The sequence below is a fragment of the Anolis sagrei genome, chromosome 2, assembly GCF_037176765.1.
Source record: "Anolis sagrei isolate rAnoSag1 chromosome 2, rAnoSag1.mat, whole genome shotgun sequence".
In the NCBI taxonomy this organism is placed as follows: domain Eukaryota; kingdom Metazoa; phylum Chordata; class Lepidosauria; order Squamata; family Dactyloidae; genus Anolis; species Anolis sagrei.
In genome coordinates this window covers 54,742,006-54,761,774 of record NC_090022.1, presented here as the reverse complement: position 1 = coordinate 54,761,774, position 19,769 = coordinate 54,742,006, and the positions used below count along the sequence as shown (strand labels likewise).

At 39.4% G+C, this 19,769-nt stretch overlaps 1 protein-coding gene across 3 annotated transcripts in view; it reads left to right on the top strand.

Moving 5' to 3' along the window:
• The window catches only part of CHCHD6 (coiled-coil-helix-coiled-coil-helix domain containing 6), a 238,841-nt gene extending 219,574 nt beyond the window's left edge, over nucleotides 1-19,267 (top strand). For all 3 annotated transcript variants that reach the window (XM_060766197.2, XM_060766196.2, XM_060766195.2), the window contains one exon: nucleotides 18,696-19,267. In XM_060766197.2, coding sequence (XP_060622180.2) covers nucleotides 18,696-18,744 — 49 coding nt within the window. In that variant the 3' untranslated portion in view covers nucleotides 18,745-19,267. The remainder of the gene's footprint in view (nucleotides 1-18,695) is intronic.
• Nucleotides 19,268-19,769: the final 502 nt, after the last annotated feature.

Genomic DNA, 19,769 nt, shown 5'->3' with positions numbered 1-19,769 from the left:
TTTAAACTTCCCAGTACCTTTCTGTATCCGTGAACTGGAGCCTGAGAGGAATGCCTTTAGAAGTGGTTTCAGGTGGCAGTGTGTATATATAGAAACAATTTTCCTCAATGTGAAACAGTCCAGTGTGTTACACACTTAAGACTACAACACTTATCACTTCCATCCAGGATGGCCACTGGTTGTGGTAACTGGGGAATTTAACAAAAGAAGAGGATACTATACTAGGGAAGGCTATAGTAGAACAAAGCCTAGAATTATAGAACAGGCATGTTACTATCATTTACATTTGAACTGGCCCCAAAGGGACACAATCCTGCTTGTGCCCAACCGAAGGGACCTCACGTCTGTTGCTCGACGGTTGTTTTTATATTCTGGTGTGTATCTGTTTTATATTGTTTATGCTCCTTTTTTACGAATTCTAATGTGTTATATTGTAACTATGTTAATCGGGCTTGTCCCCATGTAAGCCGCCCCGAGTCCCTTCAGGGAGATGGAGGCAGGATACAAAAATAAAATATTATTTGAAACACAACAAGATGAGTCCACAGCTGCTACCTGCTGCTGCTGCTCTTGTTATTGTTGTTATCTGCAGGTGAGTAGTGTTTTTGTTTTTTTGTTTTTTGCTGATGATGTTTCTAGAAATATGCAGACTAAAGATATGGCATATATAGAGACACATGTAGGTATGATCACCCAGCACAGCATTTCTTCATATTTATTATAATACATATTTACTCAGCCAGATACCAAGGAACACATTGCTAAAATAATGGCTGCATTCATAGGCACTATTACTCACCTACCTATATTGCTTGCCCACATGGACATACACAGCCAGACTTTCACAACGTAAAGGTTTCCAATGCAGTTGAAACATGATGGCATTCTTTTCCCAATTGCTGGCAAACACAGAGTGTTATTGTGTGGGCCCTGAAAGCCCTGGTGCTTTATTCTCTGCAGCCTGAATAGCAGCTGCGGGTAATAATAACACAAGATTTAAAAAGCCAACATTATAGGGGCATTTACAGCCCACTGGGAGAGTGAAATCTCAGTATGGCTGAACGGTGTTTCTAGCAATCCTTCATTTTTTCTGCTTGATAAGGAAATGATGGGCAGCTTTAGAAAAACGGCTACTGCAGCGCTCCTGAAAAGGGGGAGCAAGTTATCTGGACTCATGCCACAGTAAGTGGAGTGGGACAAATGAAAAAGCTTTCTACAAATCAAATAGGTGTCTTGTCCTCTTTGTGTTTGGTAGGTTGGTTTTGCAGGGAGAGTGACCGGCGTTTTGATTTCTTTCTTTGCAGACCAATGAAAAAGCAGAGACTGGGTTATTTCAGTCCTGTCAGCCTTGATTGCTGTAATTCAGGGGCTCCTGCTGAGAGCTCCTAGTTAGTAGCACCTTTAACATGGTGGGGTTGAAACAAAGATGATCCATTCAAGGCCATCTGTGATACTGAATACACAAGCATGTGTGGGGAAGGGAGAATTTGGCTGTATAAGAAAACCCAACAGCATGGCATACATCCTTTTCCACAGTGACTCCTGCTTCCTTTGGAGATGCACAGGATACACATACAGTGTTCTGCTGGTGGTGGTGTGCAAGGAGCTGTATGCTCCTTACTTCATGTTGATGTCCATTTTTACAGACAGGAAGCAATGACGGGGTGATTAGCTGCCCAGCAAATTCAAGGCAAAGCTTGGATTTATTTCAACACTCCAGTTGTAGTTTACTGGCTCTTACACACGCAGGGCTTTATCACACCAGCCTTTTGTCTCACAACAATTGTGCTATTGAAGCAAACAGAAAATATGAATATCGAAACACTCATACTTCTCTGCGGTGCTGTTTTTGTGATGCACAGTCCTGTGATTACTCTTCTGCACCACCTTGCTAAACCCACCTTCCTGCCTGTGTATGCCCTACCTAGTGCATTTTAAAAATTAATTTGGCCACTATTGTACAATATGATACAGACAATACGATAACTTTCTTTACAGAAATGTAAAAGTAAACAAATAGAGTAAAAGCAACCTCTCCCTGCTTGGGAATAGCGAGGAGAAGAATCAGACCCATTCATGCCAAATGGATGCTGGAATATTGCAATTGCAGCAGAAAGGAACCATCACATCACACTACTGGAACATCAGTAGTATTGGGAACCGTTGACAGGTTTTCCTCATCAATGAAAAGAGGTGCTCAATTAATGACTGAAATGCAAAGCAGCAACAGGAGAGACACGATGTAGTTGGATAAATATAAGTCAAACACAATATTATTCTGCACAGTTGTAATTTTAGAGCCTCGTGTGATAAAGTCCTCAGTTGACTGAGAGTGGGAAGAATCATATCCATTTTAATGGCCACTCATAGTCTTCCTTTAATATGCCTTACATTGCTCTGTCACATTGACATGAGGAATATATACAGGGAAATCTTGTGGTAATATGTAAATAAACACTGATACGGATATACATGTAGTAACACACTTTATCAGAACTTTTCAGTATAACACAACAAGTTGTCAACATTGGGAATGCAGAAAGGAACTGGGTCTTCCAGAAATAAAAGCTTAATTAGAGACAGAGAGTTTTCATTAGTTAACAAGGATAATTTTTGCCTCATTTAATGATTAATGAACTCCCGAATTAACACAAAATTAGATCTTTCAAAACAATAGATATTTCGAAGCCACATGCTTTCTTTATTCTTTCATGTGGGAGTTAACATTCTCTGTGTCATGTCACCAGAATGAATGTAAAATGGAAGTTTCCTTTTAGTACCAATTTTAGCAGTGGTGAACCAAAATACACACTTCTGAACTCTTTGTCTTGTTTAACTTTGTGAGTGTAACTAGAACTATCATTAGTCTGTAGAAAAGGCACAGGAATTTCCAGGTTTCTATCCAGCTTTACAAAAGCAGTAGTTACATATGTTAATGTATGTATATGGTCTTAGAGATGCAGGTAGAAAAGTTACCTAGTAATTCTTTCCCACTGGATGAATTATTCTGCTTTCATTTTATCCATCAAGACTTGAAGCCTACTTCTTTCACTCCAAGCCTACTTCTTTCATTCCAAAGACTCAAAGGTCTGTAACAGTGATTTATTAAACGATACACAAGAGACTGTCATTGCCATTGTTGTTGTGGTGGTTGGATCTCAAATCACTTCAAACTTTTGGTGATTCTTTGGTGAACCTACCACAGGGATTTCCAAAGTTGAGAATGTCTGACTTGCCCAGGGCTATCCTGTGGGTCTCATTTGGCTGACTTGGGATTTAAACCTTGGTCTCCAGAGTTGTTCAGTGCCAATGCTGGCTCCCTTGCACAAGAATATCTATAACAATGTAAGAAGTGTGAGGTTCATTGTCATTCTTAGTCAAATGGCAACAGGAGAGGACCCCTGTAACTTAAATGGCTCTGGCATTCATATATATGGTGTTGCCTATTGGTGGCTTGTGAACTGGAGAATAAAGATGTGCCTCCAACACATATACCCTTACTCCCAATTCACAAGAATCCTCTGGTAAAGCCTCAGAGGTTCATGAGGAAACAGTTTCCATGCCACTTCAGTTACAAAAAACCACCACCACAACAACAATGGCAATGACAATCTCTTGTGTAAACAGCTGCTATGTAGGATTGCAATGTGGAGCTTGAGGTCATTCTCATGTCTCTTAAGAGGTACCTGTGTCACAGGTTTAAAATCGTTCAAATGCTTTCTAGAAATCTGAGCTGGGAAATAATAACAGTATTTTAAGGAAGGGGGAACTGAGAAAAGAATAACTCTAAAACGAACTGTGTGGCCTGTTTTTTTGCTAGAGCCTTTCCATCAGTAGCCCTGATATATTCCCAACTGACAACTTGCTTGTCTTCTGCCCTTCTTTCTGCCTCTGGGGCTCCTGCTTCAGTATGACTTTGTTCCAAACAGACAATACTTTTCTGGCAGATAACTGGACACCCAAGCAGTTGTGCTGGTATCTATCACAAACAGACATACGCTGCACAGTGAAGGGAATTACAGAAAGCAGCTAGTACCATTTGTCAAAAAGCAGGAAGAATTATTTTTGTCCAAGCCATGTCCAGCAGACATCAATGCAGCACATTTATTAAATGTCTGTTTTTTTAAAACAAAAACAAAAAACAACCAAACAAATGAAAAAACTCAAAGCTTGCTTTGTGTATTTCAAGAGGTTCAAGTTAGACAATTCACTGCAGATTTTTTTGTGCCTGAGAGACTGCTTCCAGGTCTTCTAGTTTGTAACACCCCTGTCTCCGTAACTAGAGGTTTAAAATCAAGAAAGGGGGGAGATACATTTTCCATCCCAACAACTAGAGGAAATAAGGCACTGTGAAACTAGGGGCAGAATATCAGAAAGTAAATGCAAAAGTTTCAGTCCTAGTAAGAGATTCAGGACTCATCTACATGACATCTAGGTATTTCCGGTCCTTATTGTGTTGTAAATTGGGTTAAACCAGTTAAGTTCTGCACTAAGGAAAGATGGAGAATTCTCCAGAGGTTGGGCAAAAGTCTGAAACAATGCTACACTTCGGGCTCAGTGTGGACAGCACAACCAGGTCCAATGTGGAACAGTGTCTGCATGGGCCACTCCTGCCATCTCATTTTCCTTGCGTTTTTAGAAGGGGGTCGGCCTGTGGAGCCCTTAGGGCAGTGGTTCTCAACCTGTTAGTCCCCAGATGTTTTGGCCTTCAACTCCCAGAAATCCTAAGAGCTGGTATTTCTGGGAATTGTAGGCCAAAACACATGGAGACCCACAGGTTGAGAACCACTACCTAGAAAGTGTCCATCCCTGTGCTAAACATTCCAGAACTAGCTCCTAGTATCCAAAAAGTAGTTTTCCCATTTGGCAAGGAAAACATTTCCAAACATTAGATGTGATGTACTCATTTCCATAAAAGCAATCCTAAATGTCAAAATCTCTCCAGAGAGACTGGTGCTTCAGAGTGTAGTTTGTGTGTTTAATCTTTGCAGAAACCCAGTTTGTCATATTGCTCACATCATAACCCAGACAACAGTAGTATGTTACCTTGGCTGAATCTGATCTCCAAGGACCCATCAGGCAGCAGCATGGCAGGAGGGGCTGTCTGACTTGTTTTCCTCTTCCTCTTTTCTCCAAGCTCATGAATATTTGGGATAGTTGAAGTATAAACAGAATAGGCATACCAAACTATCAACCCCCCAGTTCATTCTGTGGACCTCAAACTGAGTGAAGATTTCTGCAAGCAGCCTGATAGAGTTGTCCTAGCTCAGAAATAATGGCTTTGCTCTGATGGCTTTGCATTCCATTGTCTAGTGGAATTACTTCCCTTCATAGAGAATGTAAATAAACCCATTAGGGTGCAGTTTCTACCTGCAAGCTTACTAATATTGATGGGGCTCCGTCTTACGTTCCTACAGATAGATGCTCCTCAGAATATTCTTTCGCTGGTGTTCATTGCTTCCACTGCTGCCGACACACTGTTTTTCTGCCCAGGAGAAGAGGGAGCAACATTGGCACCTGTAGCCATAAGATGAATACAGCTATCATACAAATAAAATTACTGGCTGCCGAATGGCAACAGCTTAATGAAAATGTGAACTGTTAAACAAATAAAAGCACTCAAGCTCATAATACTTCTGGGTGAATTTCACTATATCACTGAGCAGAAATAGAATTACCAGCACCATCCAAGGATATTCCTCTTTGAGACACCCCCTGCCTGCCCTCCAATGCTTTAACTGTATGAGTTTGAAGTGTGAAAGTAGTCATTCTTGCTCCTGATTTCAAAATGTTAACCACGCAGGAGCCAAGAAATGAAACACATAAGACGTTCAGATATATTTAAATAGGAAGAAAGTCAGCTGAGTAGCAGTATCGGTGAACATCATCTTTTAAAAAATCCCCAGCAAAAAATCATCTAGGGGAAACTTTTTTTAATGAAGTGGTGATAATTTTTTCTATTTTTTTCTGCTGTATATTGAAGACATGGTATATATATTTTATAACGAATCAAGTGCCTTGACTTTGAGGGACATCAGGTTGCTATGGGGAAGGTTGGTGCTCTTGTTCCGTGTTGCCTTGGTCTTGCCACAAGAAGAGTGGGGCAGCTCTGGGCAACTCTCTTTGTTATACATGTGTATATAACCACTGCTCCTTCACAATGACTTTTTGCGATATATGTATATCCCTAGAATCTTATGCTCATTTAGATATAGATACAGTAGCTAGATATAGAGCCAGTGTGGTATAGTGGTTTGAATGTTGAACTAGGACATTGGAGGACCAGAGTTCAAGTTCTTCCTCAGCCATGTAAACCCATTGGGTAACCTTAGGCAAGCCATGCTCTTTCATCCTCAGAGGAAGGCAGACCACCTATGAACAAATTCTTCCAATAAAACTCTGTGTTAGGTTTGCCCACAGCTCTTCATAAGTCCTCAATAACTTGAAGGCTCACAAGAACAACAACGGCTTATTCCGTACTGTTAGGAAAGTACCAAGTAAGTCAGCTTTTCATAGTCTCCATTTTCACAAGCTGCAAACACATGTGGGTATGTGTACGATGACACATGTGCACACACATAGGTTTGACTATCAAGAAATATCCTCAGCAAGAAATATCCCCAGCATTTTAGTTGTTATTTATTCTGTAAACTGTTTAGGGTTGCCTTGTATATAAAGGAGATAGTATTGGATTTCTGACTGATTTTTCTTTCCTTTTTACTTTCAGAAAAGAGGGTATTCCTTCCTTTGTTACTGCTAGCAGAGGTCTTAGTCATGAATTCTTTTAAAGCCCTCTTTAATCCCCTTAAAACTAGAGTGGAATTTGTGCAGGTTTTCTTTATTCCACTTTAGAAAACATCATGTACCAACTGGATTCCTTTATCCCTCCTGGGGTCTGTGGGGACTTGGAGAACAGCGAGGGTTAATCCAATTGCACTACGATGGAGTAGTCAAAGTTCTCTCCTGTGCTTTATAAACTCTTTATGCCTCGTGAAAGAGGTGACAGTTCTTGTGTTTTATACCACGAATTTATAGTGGGGTAAGGAATATTTGTTTATGCTGTGAAAGGGAGAAAGTCAACTGCATTTTGAAGCAAACTTGGCAGTGGAACCAATTCAGATCATTAGAGAGAAGGGAATATGGCAGTAGCTTTTTAAATCCCCACTTCCCAGAATTTGAAAATGGTTGCAAGAAGAATCAGGTGTTCTGATGAATGTGTAGGAGATCTTGAGTCTTGCTCTTTTTCAGTTGTGCTGCCTAAGCCACATGGTAGGGTCCTTTTTTCATTCCTGAAAGTTGAAGGCAGTTGGAAAGCAGAATAACTGCTCACTGTGTGCATTCATTGCCTTGTTGTCTTTCCTGGCTTGTTTTTAAACCACTAAAATACATTTGACCAGAGGTGGCAATAAGTCTCCAATATGGGAAATGTTGCTTCTGTCATTTATACACTATTATCCTGTGTAAACAGTTACTTAGGCATAAGTCCTATTGAACTATTTATTTCCAAGTCAATATGAATGGTTTTGTGCAAAACAGCTACAATCCTATGTGGAGCTACTCAGGAGTAAGTCTCATTCAGCCCATTTAGCCTTACTTCTGAATAAGTAATGCAGATGGCTAGGCCACCAATTACTTATATTAATAAGGTCACTAACACTATGTTCTCTTTGTTACCAACCTGGCTTTGTTTATTCTTAGCTCATCATTTGGAATTAGATGTTTTACATTAGCATCCAATCTTGTATCTATACTATAGGAACAAGAATGTTCTATATCACAGGGTTGTTGTGCAGATTTCTGCAATAACAATAGTAAAATATCTACTGTTAGATACATGATACATAAAACTTTGCTATTTTTTTAAAAAAGATTTTTTTAAAGGTAGTATTTTATAACCTTAATAAAAATATTGATTACTAGACATAGATAGGGATTTTACACCAGACCTAACAAATATCATTCTAATGTAGTAGAGCTTTTATAATGGTGGAAAGAAAATGAAATGCAATTAACATTAATTTAGCAAAAATTGTCTCCATATTGATGGCAGTGTTAATTATCAGTCGTCACAGTAGTGACCTGTGTCAGAATTACATTCCTTCTTTTCTTTTCCTCGATGCTTCCCAGCTTGCCTTCATAATAGAGGTTTTGTTCCTTGCAGTGAGTCATTGGGGGAGGCTGCTTTAGGAGGTGACTGAGGTCCAGGTTGGGTGTCAGTCTTTTACTGCTTTCTGGGAATTGTGGAGGCTCTCAGACACTAAAAAACACTTCCTATGAATGGGCTGATAATTTATCCCCTCTCTGGGTAATAATGGTGATCAGAGCAATTGTCCTAGAGAAATCAATATGTTATAATGCAGGAACAAACAGGTGAGTCTTAGAATAGCTAGAGATTAACAGATGATATGAATTATTCTGTAGAGTACAAGTGCAAGGAGGTGAAGCTGTACTCTTCTATGCTTTTAAAAATTTATTTCCTCTTTTCTATGAGAAAGAGGAAGGATCACGACAAAAGATTCTTTTTATAAACTCAATGTTCAATCTGATTCATCCTTACAACCAGTTGTGGTTAATGTGCACTGATTATATATTTTTGTACCTCTATGAACTGACACGGGCCCTAAGATCTGCCAGGGAGGCCCTCCTCTTGATCCCACCTCAGTCTCAGGCGTGGTTGGTGAGGATGAGAGAGAGGGCCTTCTCGGTGGTGGCTCCCCAGCTTTGGAATGCCCTCCCTAAAGAGATTTGGGTAGCCTCCACCTTTTTCAGAAACAACTAAAAACATGGCCTTTTAAACAAGCTTTTGACCATATTTAGGAATTATGCCTTAATCACTATATTTGAGGACTTAGTGAGCGTTCACGTCTATATAGCCACTATCTTTGTAGCTTGCTGGGTTTTATCTTTTAAATTAATAGGGGTTTTATTGATGTTTTAAGCATAATTGGGTCAATTTTATTGTTACTAATTTTACCTTTCTGTATTTTGTTTTATTTGTATTTTGTTGCACTATTGAATGCTTTCAGTGAGCCATCCCCCTGGTGGTGGGATTCTGATGATGATGATGATTATTATTATTAAGTCACAGTAAGAAGTGCAAGCAAGGCTATCATGATTTGCTGATTTGTTGGTTGATGAATTTTGTTGTCTTGGTTGCTTGAGTATTATGTATACTGTATTTTTTGTTGTAAGCCACCCAAAGCTCCTTTGGTGAGAGAGGGCAGGATATAAATCTATTATTATTATTATTATTATTATTATTATTATTATTATTATTATTCCCACTAACATTCTCCATCAAGTGTCTCTTTTGAAGTGGATGTATTTGAGGATCATAGAATCACAGTGTTGGAAGGAGACCATCTAGTCCAGTGGTTCTCAACCTGGGGTCCCCAGATGTTTTTGGCCTACAATTCCCTGAAATCCCAGCCAATTTACCAGCTGTTAGAATTTCTGGGAGTTGTAGGTCAAAAACATCTGGGGACCCGAGGTTGAGAACCACTGATCTAGTCCAACCTGCCATCCTGCAACAATACTTGCTATAAAAAAAACTCCTAAGAGGCAGCCATTCAACATTTGTTTAAAGACTCCCAGTGAAATTAGTCCATTCCACTTTCAAACAGCTCTTACCATCAGGAAGTTAAGTTTCAATAGAATTTCTTTCTTTTTGAATCCATAAGACAAAAACAAGTTTGCTCCACCCCTTCAGATATTTAAAGATGTGATAATGTCCCTGCTCAATTTGGAATAAGAAATTGAATTTAGAATAGATCTCCCTTCACAGACATCAGAGAAATGAAGTAAAGGACGGTCATCAGAGATGAGAGAAACATGCTGGTGGTAGATGGCTTGCTGTACAAACAATCTTAACAGTATGGTATTTCACATAAGAAGGCCTCTAGACCTTCAAATGGCCTTGATTGCAGGCAAGTAAGTATCCTGGGTTATCCAGGCTTGACACAACAAAGAAAGACCTGATATGTATTACATGTCTTTCTTTGTTCAGTTCTGTAATCCAAGGGATCTGTCTTTCTTCCAGAGTCTTCTCTGGTCTAAGTCTCAGGCCCAACCCACACAATACAAGCAGTTGATTTTATTTTATTTTATTTTTTGTAAAATATGGAAAGCAGCTGACAGAGTCTTCAATCTTGAGCAGACTACCAACAGGGGTGGGGATTGTCTGTTTAAGTCAACAACACCTCTGAGATTTCAATACCATAGCCTGAGATCTATGTATGCCTCCTGTGATATCAGAGAGGCCAAATCCTACAGGAGGAACTACAAATTGGGGAGCAAGAGACGAGATGAAGACATGAGTACTAGCAAAGTTGTGCTTCCAGAATCTGTTGGAAGAAATTGGTGGTGGATAAAAACAAAGTGCATTTGAATTCACCAGTCAATTTCGGGGGAGGAGGGGGGAGCGACTTGAGAAACTGCAAGTCACTTCTGATGTGAGAGAATTGGCTGTCTGCAAGGATGTTGCTGATCTGCAAGGATTTCTGTTTCCCAAAAACATTTTAACAATAGCAGCAATAGTATGCACCCTTTGGTCTGCATTATTTTGCTGAACCAAAGAACACAGGATCAACAGGAGGGGAATTTCATATAGAAGGATTCAATCCAGTCGTGGTACTCAGATTTCTGGAACAAGCATTGCAGTTCTGTATGTGTGCCTTTTTACATCAGGGTCTGCTTGATAGTACTTGGGTTTTTATAATGAAAAAAAATGAAGTGAATCTCACAAGCCTGAAGTCTGTTCAGCTCTCCTTCTAATCCTCAAAATGCCTGTATTTCCTTTTGTTATTTTTGAAGGCTTCTGACTCTGGCTAAGTGTTGCTCTGATCATGATTATGAAAAGTTAAACTGCATTTATGATTATTACTATTTGATGTGTGTGTGTTTTGCCAAGGAAATGCATACAAGTTCAGTACAGTGGACCTTCTGTATCTGCTGATGTTTGGCTCCAAGACTCCCAAGGATAACATAATCTGTGAATGGTCAAGTCCCATTATATACAATGTTGTGGTAAAATAGCAAAATCAAATTTTTCTTTTTGGAATTTCTTTTAATATTTTAAAACTGGTTTGTTGAATCTGTGCATGCAAAAATGTGTATATGGAAGGACAGCTGTACTTCACCCCCACGCCTATGGCTGGCAGATCAACTGCATCTCATCCCCTTGAAGTTCAAGTCTGGAGAATGGAGCCCAAAATCTAAGTGAAAAAAAAACAACAACTTTGTTTCATTTAACACTTCTGCTATTTGTAAGACTTTGTACCAACCTTGAATATTTTTTAAAGAAACAGCTTTTAAAAACTTCGCATATATAAAGGAAGTCTTCCTAAAGATGTTGTGCTAAGTGTTAAATAGCTCACACATACTTACATATAAAGGAAATAAATTGACACAACGGGGCTAGATGTTAACTCGCAGCAAAGTTTACCCTAGAAAATGTCATCAAAACATTGCTAATGCTGCTGCAATGTGGAATTGTTTCACAAAGTGTGAAGCTGCAGTAGCATTCGGAAATATAATATATTACACATGACAAGGTGGTTCACTTAAAGAACTCTCCAGTAGCAGCTAGAAAGGAATCTGCTCGCAAGACATAATTTCTATTTTAAATGACGGTCCACAAGTTGTGGTTCTTCTTTCAGCTCCACTCCACAGCATTAGAACTAGTAAATGAACGCTACCTTTGGATGAATCATCCAGGACACTTGCATCAAAAGCAAGGGGAAAATAACAAAGTTATATGTGAGTTCAAGCAGTAGCTTGAACATGTAAAATCATAAAAGAGAAAAGGGTACTTTTGAATATATCTTCAATGGCATGACCTGAGAGCATGAGAATGACCCCTATACCTAAGGCTGGCAGGTCAACTGCATCTCATTCCCTGAAAGTTCAGTTTTGAAGAATGGAGCCCGAAATCGGAGTCTTCCAGAGAAAGCCTGACACTGGCAACAGTTTCTCTTGTGATTAACCTCTTTTCCTCAGGCAGTTTCCTAACAAAGCACAATCCCCCAGCTGCATTTTCTCCTTACTCAAGGAAGTAGCCTGCATATTTTCTCTTTGGAGGGGAAAAAGCAGCTTTGAAGGACAATACTGAGCAGGAAAATGACCAGAGGGTAAAAAAAATTAAGTATCTTTGTCACAGCTGGGTAGTCAGAACTCTCACTCCTGTCCTAACTATATTTAAGATACAGTTGGGCCTTCGTTTGAGATTATAAACCTGTGAATAACCTTGCCTTGCTTCAGACTGCAATTATGTGATTAAATTGGAATTTGTGAGTGCATCCCACCAATCTATTACCAAAAGTTTGAACAGGAGGTAATGTCTTCTTTGCTCACTGTGTATATTAATAGGCTGGTTTTCATTACAATTGTGAGTATAGCCATTTTCTTCTTCAAAAGGAAACTCTACCTTCTTCAGAACTAGCTTTCCTGAGAGCAGAATCTTGCTTAAACACTTTAGGTAGTGCTAACATCCTTGCAGTTTAGCAAACCTATTTATTCGTTTATAGATTCCAGGATATTTGGGCTATACCAGTCCTTTGAAAGTTTATTATACCACATTTGTCAATTTCTATGTCCTATTTCAGTCTCTTCCCACCTCCACAACAATATAATTATGCATTTATCCCGAGGCTAGAATATTGTACAATATCAGAGCATTAGAAAATGTGAGTTGTAATCCAGAAAATCTCATACTAAAAGTGCCCCATGAACTGTTCTTCCCTTCTTTTTACACTGACTAGCTGAAACTGTCTAGCATAGCTGTCTTTTGGAAAATAGATGGACTACACCATATCATTTTAACAGAGACTACATAAAGAAAACTGTTACGATAGGGTACATTCTGAGTCCCTTTCGGGGTGAGAAGAGCGGGATATAAATATAGTAAATAAAGAGTAAATACATAAATAAAAATGAATATTTTCATTGCACTCCCAGTTCCCACTGGTCAGGAAGCTCATAGTCCCACAAAGTTAAAGAAGCTATCCAGTATTTATGAACAGAACTGAGATCCTACCTCAGAATGTAAACTAGCATGCAGAATGGCTTAAGTTTGAAACAAAGCAAATATGTCTTCTGTTACAACAGTGGAGGATGTCTAAAGCAGCAAGTTTTCTATATCTTAACTGGGAATTGAAGTAATACTAGCAGTGATGAAGCTGGGAGATTCAGTTTACTCAAAGGTCTCAGGAATAGTAATGGCTATGTCAGCCAAGTACAGTAGTCAGAGCTGAAGGTTTGAGGATAAAGTGTCAGATAAAGCTCAAATGGGTGAAATGGACAACTAGCTGTTTTTGTAAGTAAATGTCCTCCACACTGTTACTCATCCATATTGTTGTTTCATCTCCTAAAGGCCTTGAGTGTTTCTAATGGCTATGAGACTTGCAGCACTGAGGAAGGGAAAGTTATTTTCAATAAATCAAATATACCCTGGAGAAAGTCTTCCTTTAAAAGTAGCATCAGTTGTGCCTCTTTAAGGGAGAAGTTTGCTCCATGGTCACAATCTCTTAAGCCTTTAATTGCTGGTTTTTGGCAGCCTTACTAATGGGTGTTGTGATTATTGCTCTTCATCAGAGAGTAGGCAAGCACCTCCTGTTTATGTTGTTGTACCATGAAACAACCTTCTGTCAAGAAACGTTCTTAATTTTTAATATGCAAGATAGCGGCATGGCTGTGTGGCTCTTTGGAGATTTTCTAAGCAGGTTTGTAACCTTTGAGCCTCCTCTTTGGTGATTATCTTCCACTTTCCCCATCCTCATGGCTTATCTCAGCTTATCTTATGGCCCAGAATGAAGAGATCAAATGGACTCACCCAGTAGTGGACTTGTACCAGTGACCAGTCAGTTCCTGACCTGTTGTGCAGATTGTTTCCCACAATCAAATTCTGTTCCAAGGTCACTTGTTGGTCACAATGCCTGTCCCATTTTGCAGAATAGTTGGTAGTTTGACATCCATCCTTTTCCATCTCTGTTCCTCCTAGAGAAATTCTCATAGCACTATCTGTTTCAACAAAATTGACATGCATCCTACTACTCATCATAATCCCAATGTATTTTTGTGTTTTAAATGAGTGCACAATGATAACATATATATCATATATGAGAAAATGACATCATGTAGCACAGTATTGTGCTTTCTGTCTAGTTTATTCGTGATGTTATGAGATTCTCTCTTTATTTCTTATACTCACACAGATGAAAAGGTAATTTGAAGATCTAGATCAGAGTTTCTCAAACTGTGCTCCTCCAGATGTTTTGCACTTCAGTTCCCACAATTCCTAATGGCTGGTAAGCTGGCTGGGATTTTTGGGAGCTGAAGTCCAAAATACATGGAGGAGCACAGATTGAGAAACTCTGATCTAGATAAAGATGCACAATTAAAAGAGACATCAGTGGTTATGCTACTAATCCAGTATAGGTGTCAAAGAAATTATCCATAGTTGTGGAAAGATCCATGATTTTTTGGCTGCCCTTCATTGTTACTTCTGAATATATTTTCTGGATCTACTCTTACAGTGATGTTATGCAGTCATTGACAATCCTCAGCTCTCCCCTTTCCTTCCAGTATTAGAGCTGGGAAAATGACAAGGTCTTGCTGGTTTGCCCACTGTGTAATCAAGGTACTATGAGGTGCCTTATCAACCTATTGGCTAAACCATTGGCTTATCAAAGTTATTTCAGCAAATAATGCTTTATATTCCTTCTACTAATGTCTGATTTATAGCAATCCTATTGTAAGATTTCTTCAGATGAGATTTGCTATTGTCTTTCTCTAAAGCTGAAAGACAGTGACTTGTCCATTGTTACACAGTGGCTTTCCATAGCTGAACAAGGATTTGAACCATGGTCTCACAGTCCTCGTTCAGCACTCAAACCACTACATTGTGGGGGTTCCTAAGTCATCCACTCCTCTATTCCTGAACTTTTTAGCAGTACTTCATATCCATAAATGGTTGAGAGAAAAGGAGAGGAGTTGGAACTCTTGTGACAAGTGGCATTGCAATCTTATAGTCATTTACGAATATAATGGATAGAACCTTTGGGGCATATTTTAGATAATACTGTTCTGAAAGCAGCAGTTTTTCACTGGTGTGGAGGATTTGTGTGAAGTCTCTGCTACTTGACACACAAGTGACAGTGGTTTAAATTGGAACAATGACCAGCTTGACAAGGTGTCCAGTTGTATCTGTTGTACAGAGAAGAAATAGCAAAGGGCAAATTACGTGCAGCCTGTGAAAGTGCTAGAGAAATGGCCTTCCTGCTGCTCATTTATTTATTATAAATACAATATTACTGGGATAGTCTACAGAAGGAGTAGAAAACATACAGATGGAAAATACAATAAATGAAAACCATAAAGTCAATATAAAACAGTAAGTAGGATGGAAGTTACATTTTAAAACTTTGGGATTAAAAAAGTTTGCCTTTAAGAAAGGACAAGAAAGAAAGTTCTGCGAAACTGAGGAGTCCTGCATATCTAACACTTTTTTTGCCTCATTCAGGCACAATGGGGATATTTTGAAGATCCCGAAAGACAGGAATCTAATCTGTGGTAGGAATCAAGGAAATCAAGTCACAGTAAAGTGAAAGATCAATCCAGTCTTCCAAGAATTAGAATAATGGAATGGATTTGGCAGTGACACCTGGTAGCTCCAGCATTTAAGTGGTGTTGAATCTGCTCTAAATTCTAGTATAAATGTTGAAGGTACTATCCAGGGTGCTGAATCTGTTTGTGGGGTAGGATTTCACACATTGGATAGTTCCCTAAACGTGCAGGGTACAATCTTTAAGAAACCCACAACTTTCCTGACATGGAACACACCACCTGCCCATGGATCTGAGTCCTCACACCATGTAGTGAGAGTCTTGCAATGTCTAATGAGCCTTGCACTGAAAGCTTTTCAATTTCCAAGCAGTGGCACTAGCATAATATTCATGTTGTTGTTTATTCTTTCAGTCACTTCCAACTCTTCAAGACCTCATGGACCAGCCCACGCCAGAGCTCCCTTTCGGCTGTGGCCATCCACAGTTTCTTCAAAGTCAAACCAGTCACTTCAAGGATGCCATCCATCCATCTTGCCCTTGGTCTGCCCCTCTTCCTGTTTCCTTCCATTTTTCTCAGCATCGTTGTCTTCTCCAAGCTTTCCTGTCTTCCCATTATGTGGCCAAAGTACTACATCCTTGCCTGTAATATTCTTCCCTCTAGTGAGCAGTCGGGCTTTATTTCTTGGAGGATGGACTGGTTTGATCTTCTTGCAGTTGAAGGCACTCCCAGAATTTTCCTCCAGCACTACAGTTCAAAACCTTCATGAGCCCAGCGCATTTCTTTAGGAAGAGGGGGAAATAGCAATTAGACCAGGGGTCCTCAAACTAAGGCCCGGGGGCCGGATGCGGCCCTCCAAGGTCTTTTACCCGGCCCTCGCTCAGGGTCAACTTAAGTCTGAAATGACTTGAAAGCACACAACAACAACAACACCAACAACAATCCTACTCATCAGCCAAAAGCAGGCCCACACTTCCCATTGAAACACTAATAAGATTATATTTGTTAAAATTGTTCTTCATTTTAATTATTGTATTGTTTTTAAGTGGTTTTGCACCACAAATAAGATATGTGCAGTGTGTATAGGAATTAATTCTTTTTTTTACAAATTATAATCCGGCCCTCCAACAGTTTGAGGGACTGTTGGCCCTCTGTTTAAAAAGTTTGAGGACCCCTGAATTAGACTTTCCCTATGCAACATGCTGTTCATGAGAATGATTTTACCAAGTCTCCATTTGGAGCAGCTTCTACAGATTGATGGTGCCATCAACTGCAGCCTTTCCCCCCCTAAAGAAACCTATTGGGATATGAGCAACATATTAAGAAGCTGGTGTCTGGTTGTTTTCCTTCATCTTTGGGGAATAATACTTGTTATTTGAAAATTCTGAGATGGTGTTTTTGTTTTCCCAGATTTGCTGAGATGTGCCAGTTGATGCTCTTTGGCCCAACATCTAAAAATAGTGGAGCACAGATTGTTTACTTGAATTTAAGGACAAAATCTCTTAAGAGGAAAATCAAAACACCCAGATTTTTCAAAGATGAATAATTGTATAGTTTCTTACTAGACAACATTTGGTCTAAACTGAAAGTTATACAGCAAATACTGCATTATCCTTCAGCAGCTAATCCCTTTGACTTTGGCCTATAAAGAATATATCCTTATAAGAAGAACTTCTGTCTCTGGTGACTTTTTCCATAAGATTCAGTATTTCCAAGAGGTGATGCTGTTGTCAAGTCATAGTAAATCTGTCCCTGATCCTTTTGGGGCTCACAACTTGCTGTAACTTAACAGCAAAAGAACTGCTTACAGCTCTGTTGCTGGCAGTATAACTTGGTTTTACATCAGTATTCATAGACATGATCATATTAGTCTGCACCAGCATACAAAGGAATCTTCTAGCACCTTTGAGACTGAGTGAAAGAGACTAACTGGCAGGGCAAGGTTTCATAGACTCAATCTACTTCATCAGATGCAGGTAGAGTTTTGAGACCAAGATGGAAACCCTCTTTGGACCACGACATTTGTCTCCCCCTTCCTCTCCCTCCTTTATCATAGGCATAAGAAGAGAAGTAGGGCTGAACCAGGAGCTATTACTGGGCAGTTCTGGGGAATGATGTTCAAAGAAGTGTGTATACAGCTGGTCAGTGAAGAAAATCAATTGGGAATCATTTAGCAATCAATGCCATATTTGCATTTTTAATCAGAAGTCGTAGAAGTAATAACAAGCTCTTCGGATGTTAGTGTTTCTTTTGTGTCTGCAGAGTCTTTTGCCAGAATCGAGCAGAGTGAAACCTGAACTTTTCCCTTCTTGAAATAGTTTTTCTTAGCCTCAGTGAGGAAGAAAGAAAGGAGAACTGAAAATATGAAACTATGACCAGATCATAAAGCATGAAGGAAGAACAAGCTTTTGAGTAGTATGAAAAGCTGGAACTGAAAAATGGAAGTCAGATCTGGCATAAAGCAACTGGGAAAATTTCACAAATCTCTACAGACAATAAAAAGCTAAAGACATACCACAAATAAAAGATGAAAACAAAAATAAGAGAGGGTTGTTTGGAAAAGCTCAACACAAAGGAAGAAACTGCTAATTTGGATGACAGCAGGAGTGATAAAAAAAATACTATGGGGTGACATCAGGTTTAAGGAGCGGTACTCAGGCTCTTCTGTCCCTACTGGAAACAGTTTTTCCACATGAGGCTACTTATCTGTTGAGATTTTATTCTGAAGTTTGAATTGCTCACCTTTGATGATATAGGAACAGGTACTGGAGAAGGGGCATTCCAAGGAGTAGCGTCTCCTAGATACATTCATCAGGCACCAGTACAATTCACTTTGTGAGACCACACTAAGTCCTGTTTCTCTGAGCTTTTTAGTCTGGGTGCTTTTTTATTTTGTTATTTTGCATTTATTAGATCTGCTATGAAGGATTTTGTAGAGGAAAATTTTTGTAGAGGAAAAAAACCTTCAACACTGCAAATTAATTTTCCCTGTAGAAAGTACTGTAGGTTGTGTTGTCACTCGGGATATGGATGTTGTGCTTTTCTTTTGATGGTTTGGTACAAGTATGTGTTAGAAGGCCAGACCTGTAGCTTAATCAAGAAATGACCCATCTCTTCTCTTTTTATCTCTGTCTTAGGAACTGTTGGTTCATTTCGATTGAAGCCCAGATGCCAGCAAAGTGCTGAATGCAGGGGACCACAGAAGCTCTTCGAAGCCCAGCATCCTCTTGGATTCATGCTGATGCAATGAGTGCCTTCTACCTGTAGTAGTCCACAAATGCATCATGAATCCATAGTTCGATGTCTCTATGTATCTGTCTTAATTGATGAATTTGGAACGGAGAAAGGGCAGGGTTTTGTGTTTGGGGAATACACTCAGTGAAATATGTGTTGTCATAATTACTATCCATCTTTCACTGAGAGAATTCCCATAAACAGATCTTTTTCCTAATGGGGCTTGTTAAGTCAGAAGCTCCCGTTTTTTTTAAAAAAGAAGCCTGTCAGATCTTTTGTTTCAGTATCACCCAGAGTGTTTTGAAATGTCTAAGAGATGTTGCCTTTATCCTTGTTCTTTAGAACAAGGCATCTGAGATGCCCAGGAAAATGCTAGAGCTGCACTGGTTTTGAGTTTATCCTGAACAGAGAGAAAATTCCCCCTCTTCCCAACCAAAGCTTCTTCCTAAGAACAATAAAGACTGTTTAATGGTCACTGTGTCCTGTCTGGTGTTTTCTTATCCCAACATTCACCAAGGAAGACTCTCCTTTCCTTATTGTTTGTTGTCCTATTGTCATACTGGATTTTCCTGATGGTGCTGACAGCAGAATGTATTCCGTCAGCAACCTTTCAGGTCCTAATAATATCACCCACAGCATCAGACATGTTTTTACTTGCTCATCCTCCAATGTGAAATATGTCAACTTCTGTCAGCATTACCCATCTCCACTTTATATTGGACAAACAGGATCATATCTGTGCAAGAGAGATCCACATTTAACCTTCAAAATGGCAGTACCCCAAACCTGGCTGCTGAGCATTTCAGCCTTCCTGAAATTTCAGTCTCCGACCTACCAGAAATTGTTTTGGATCAAAAAGATGTCAAAGGGTAACTGGGAATTTGAACGTATACACAAATTTCAATCTATTATCAGAGATCTGAACAGATTATAATGGTTTCATGACACACTACACTTAAATACATCGAGTCTCATCA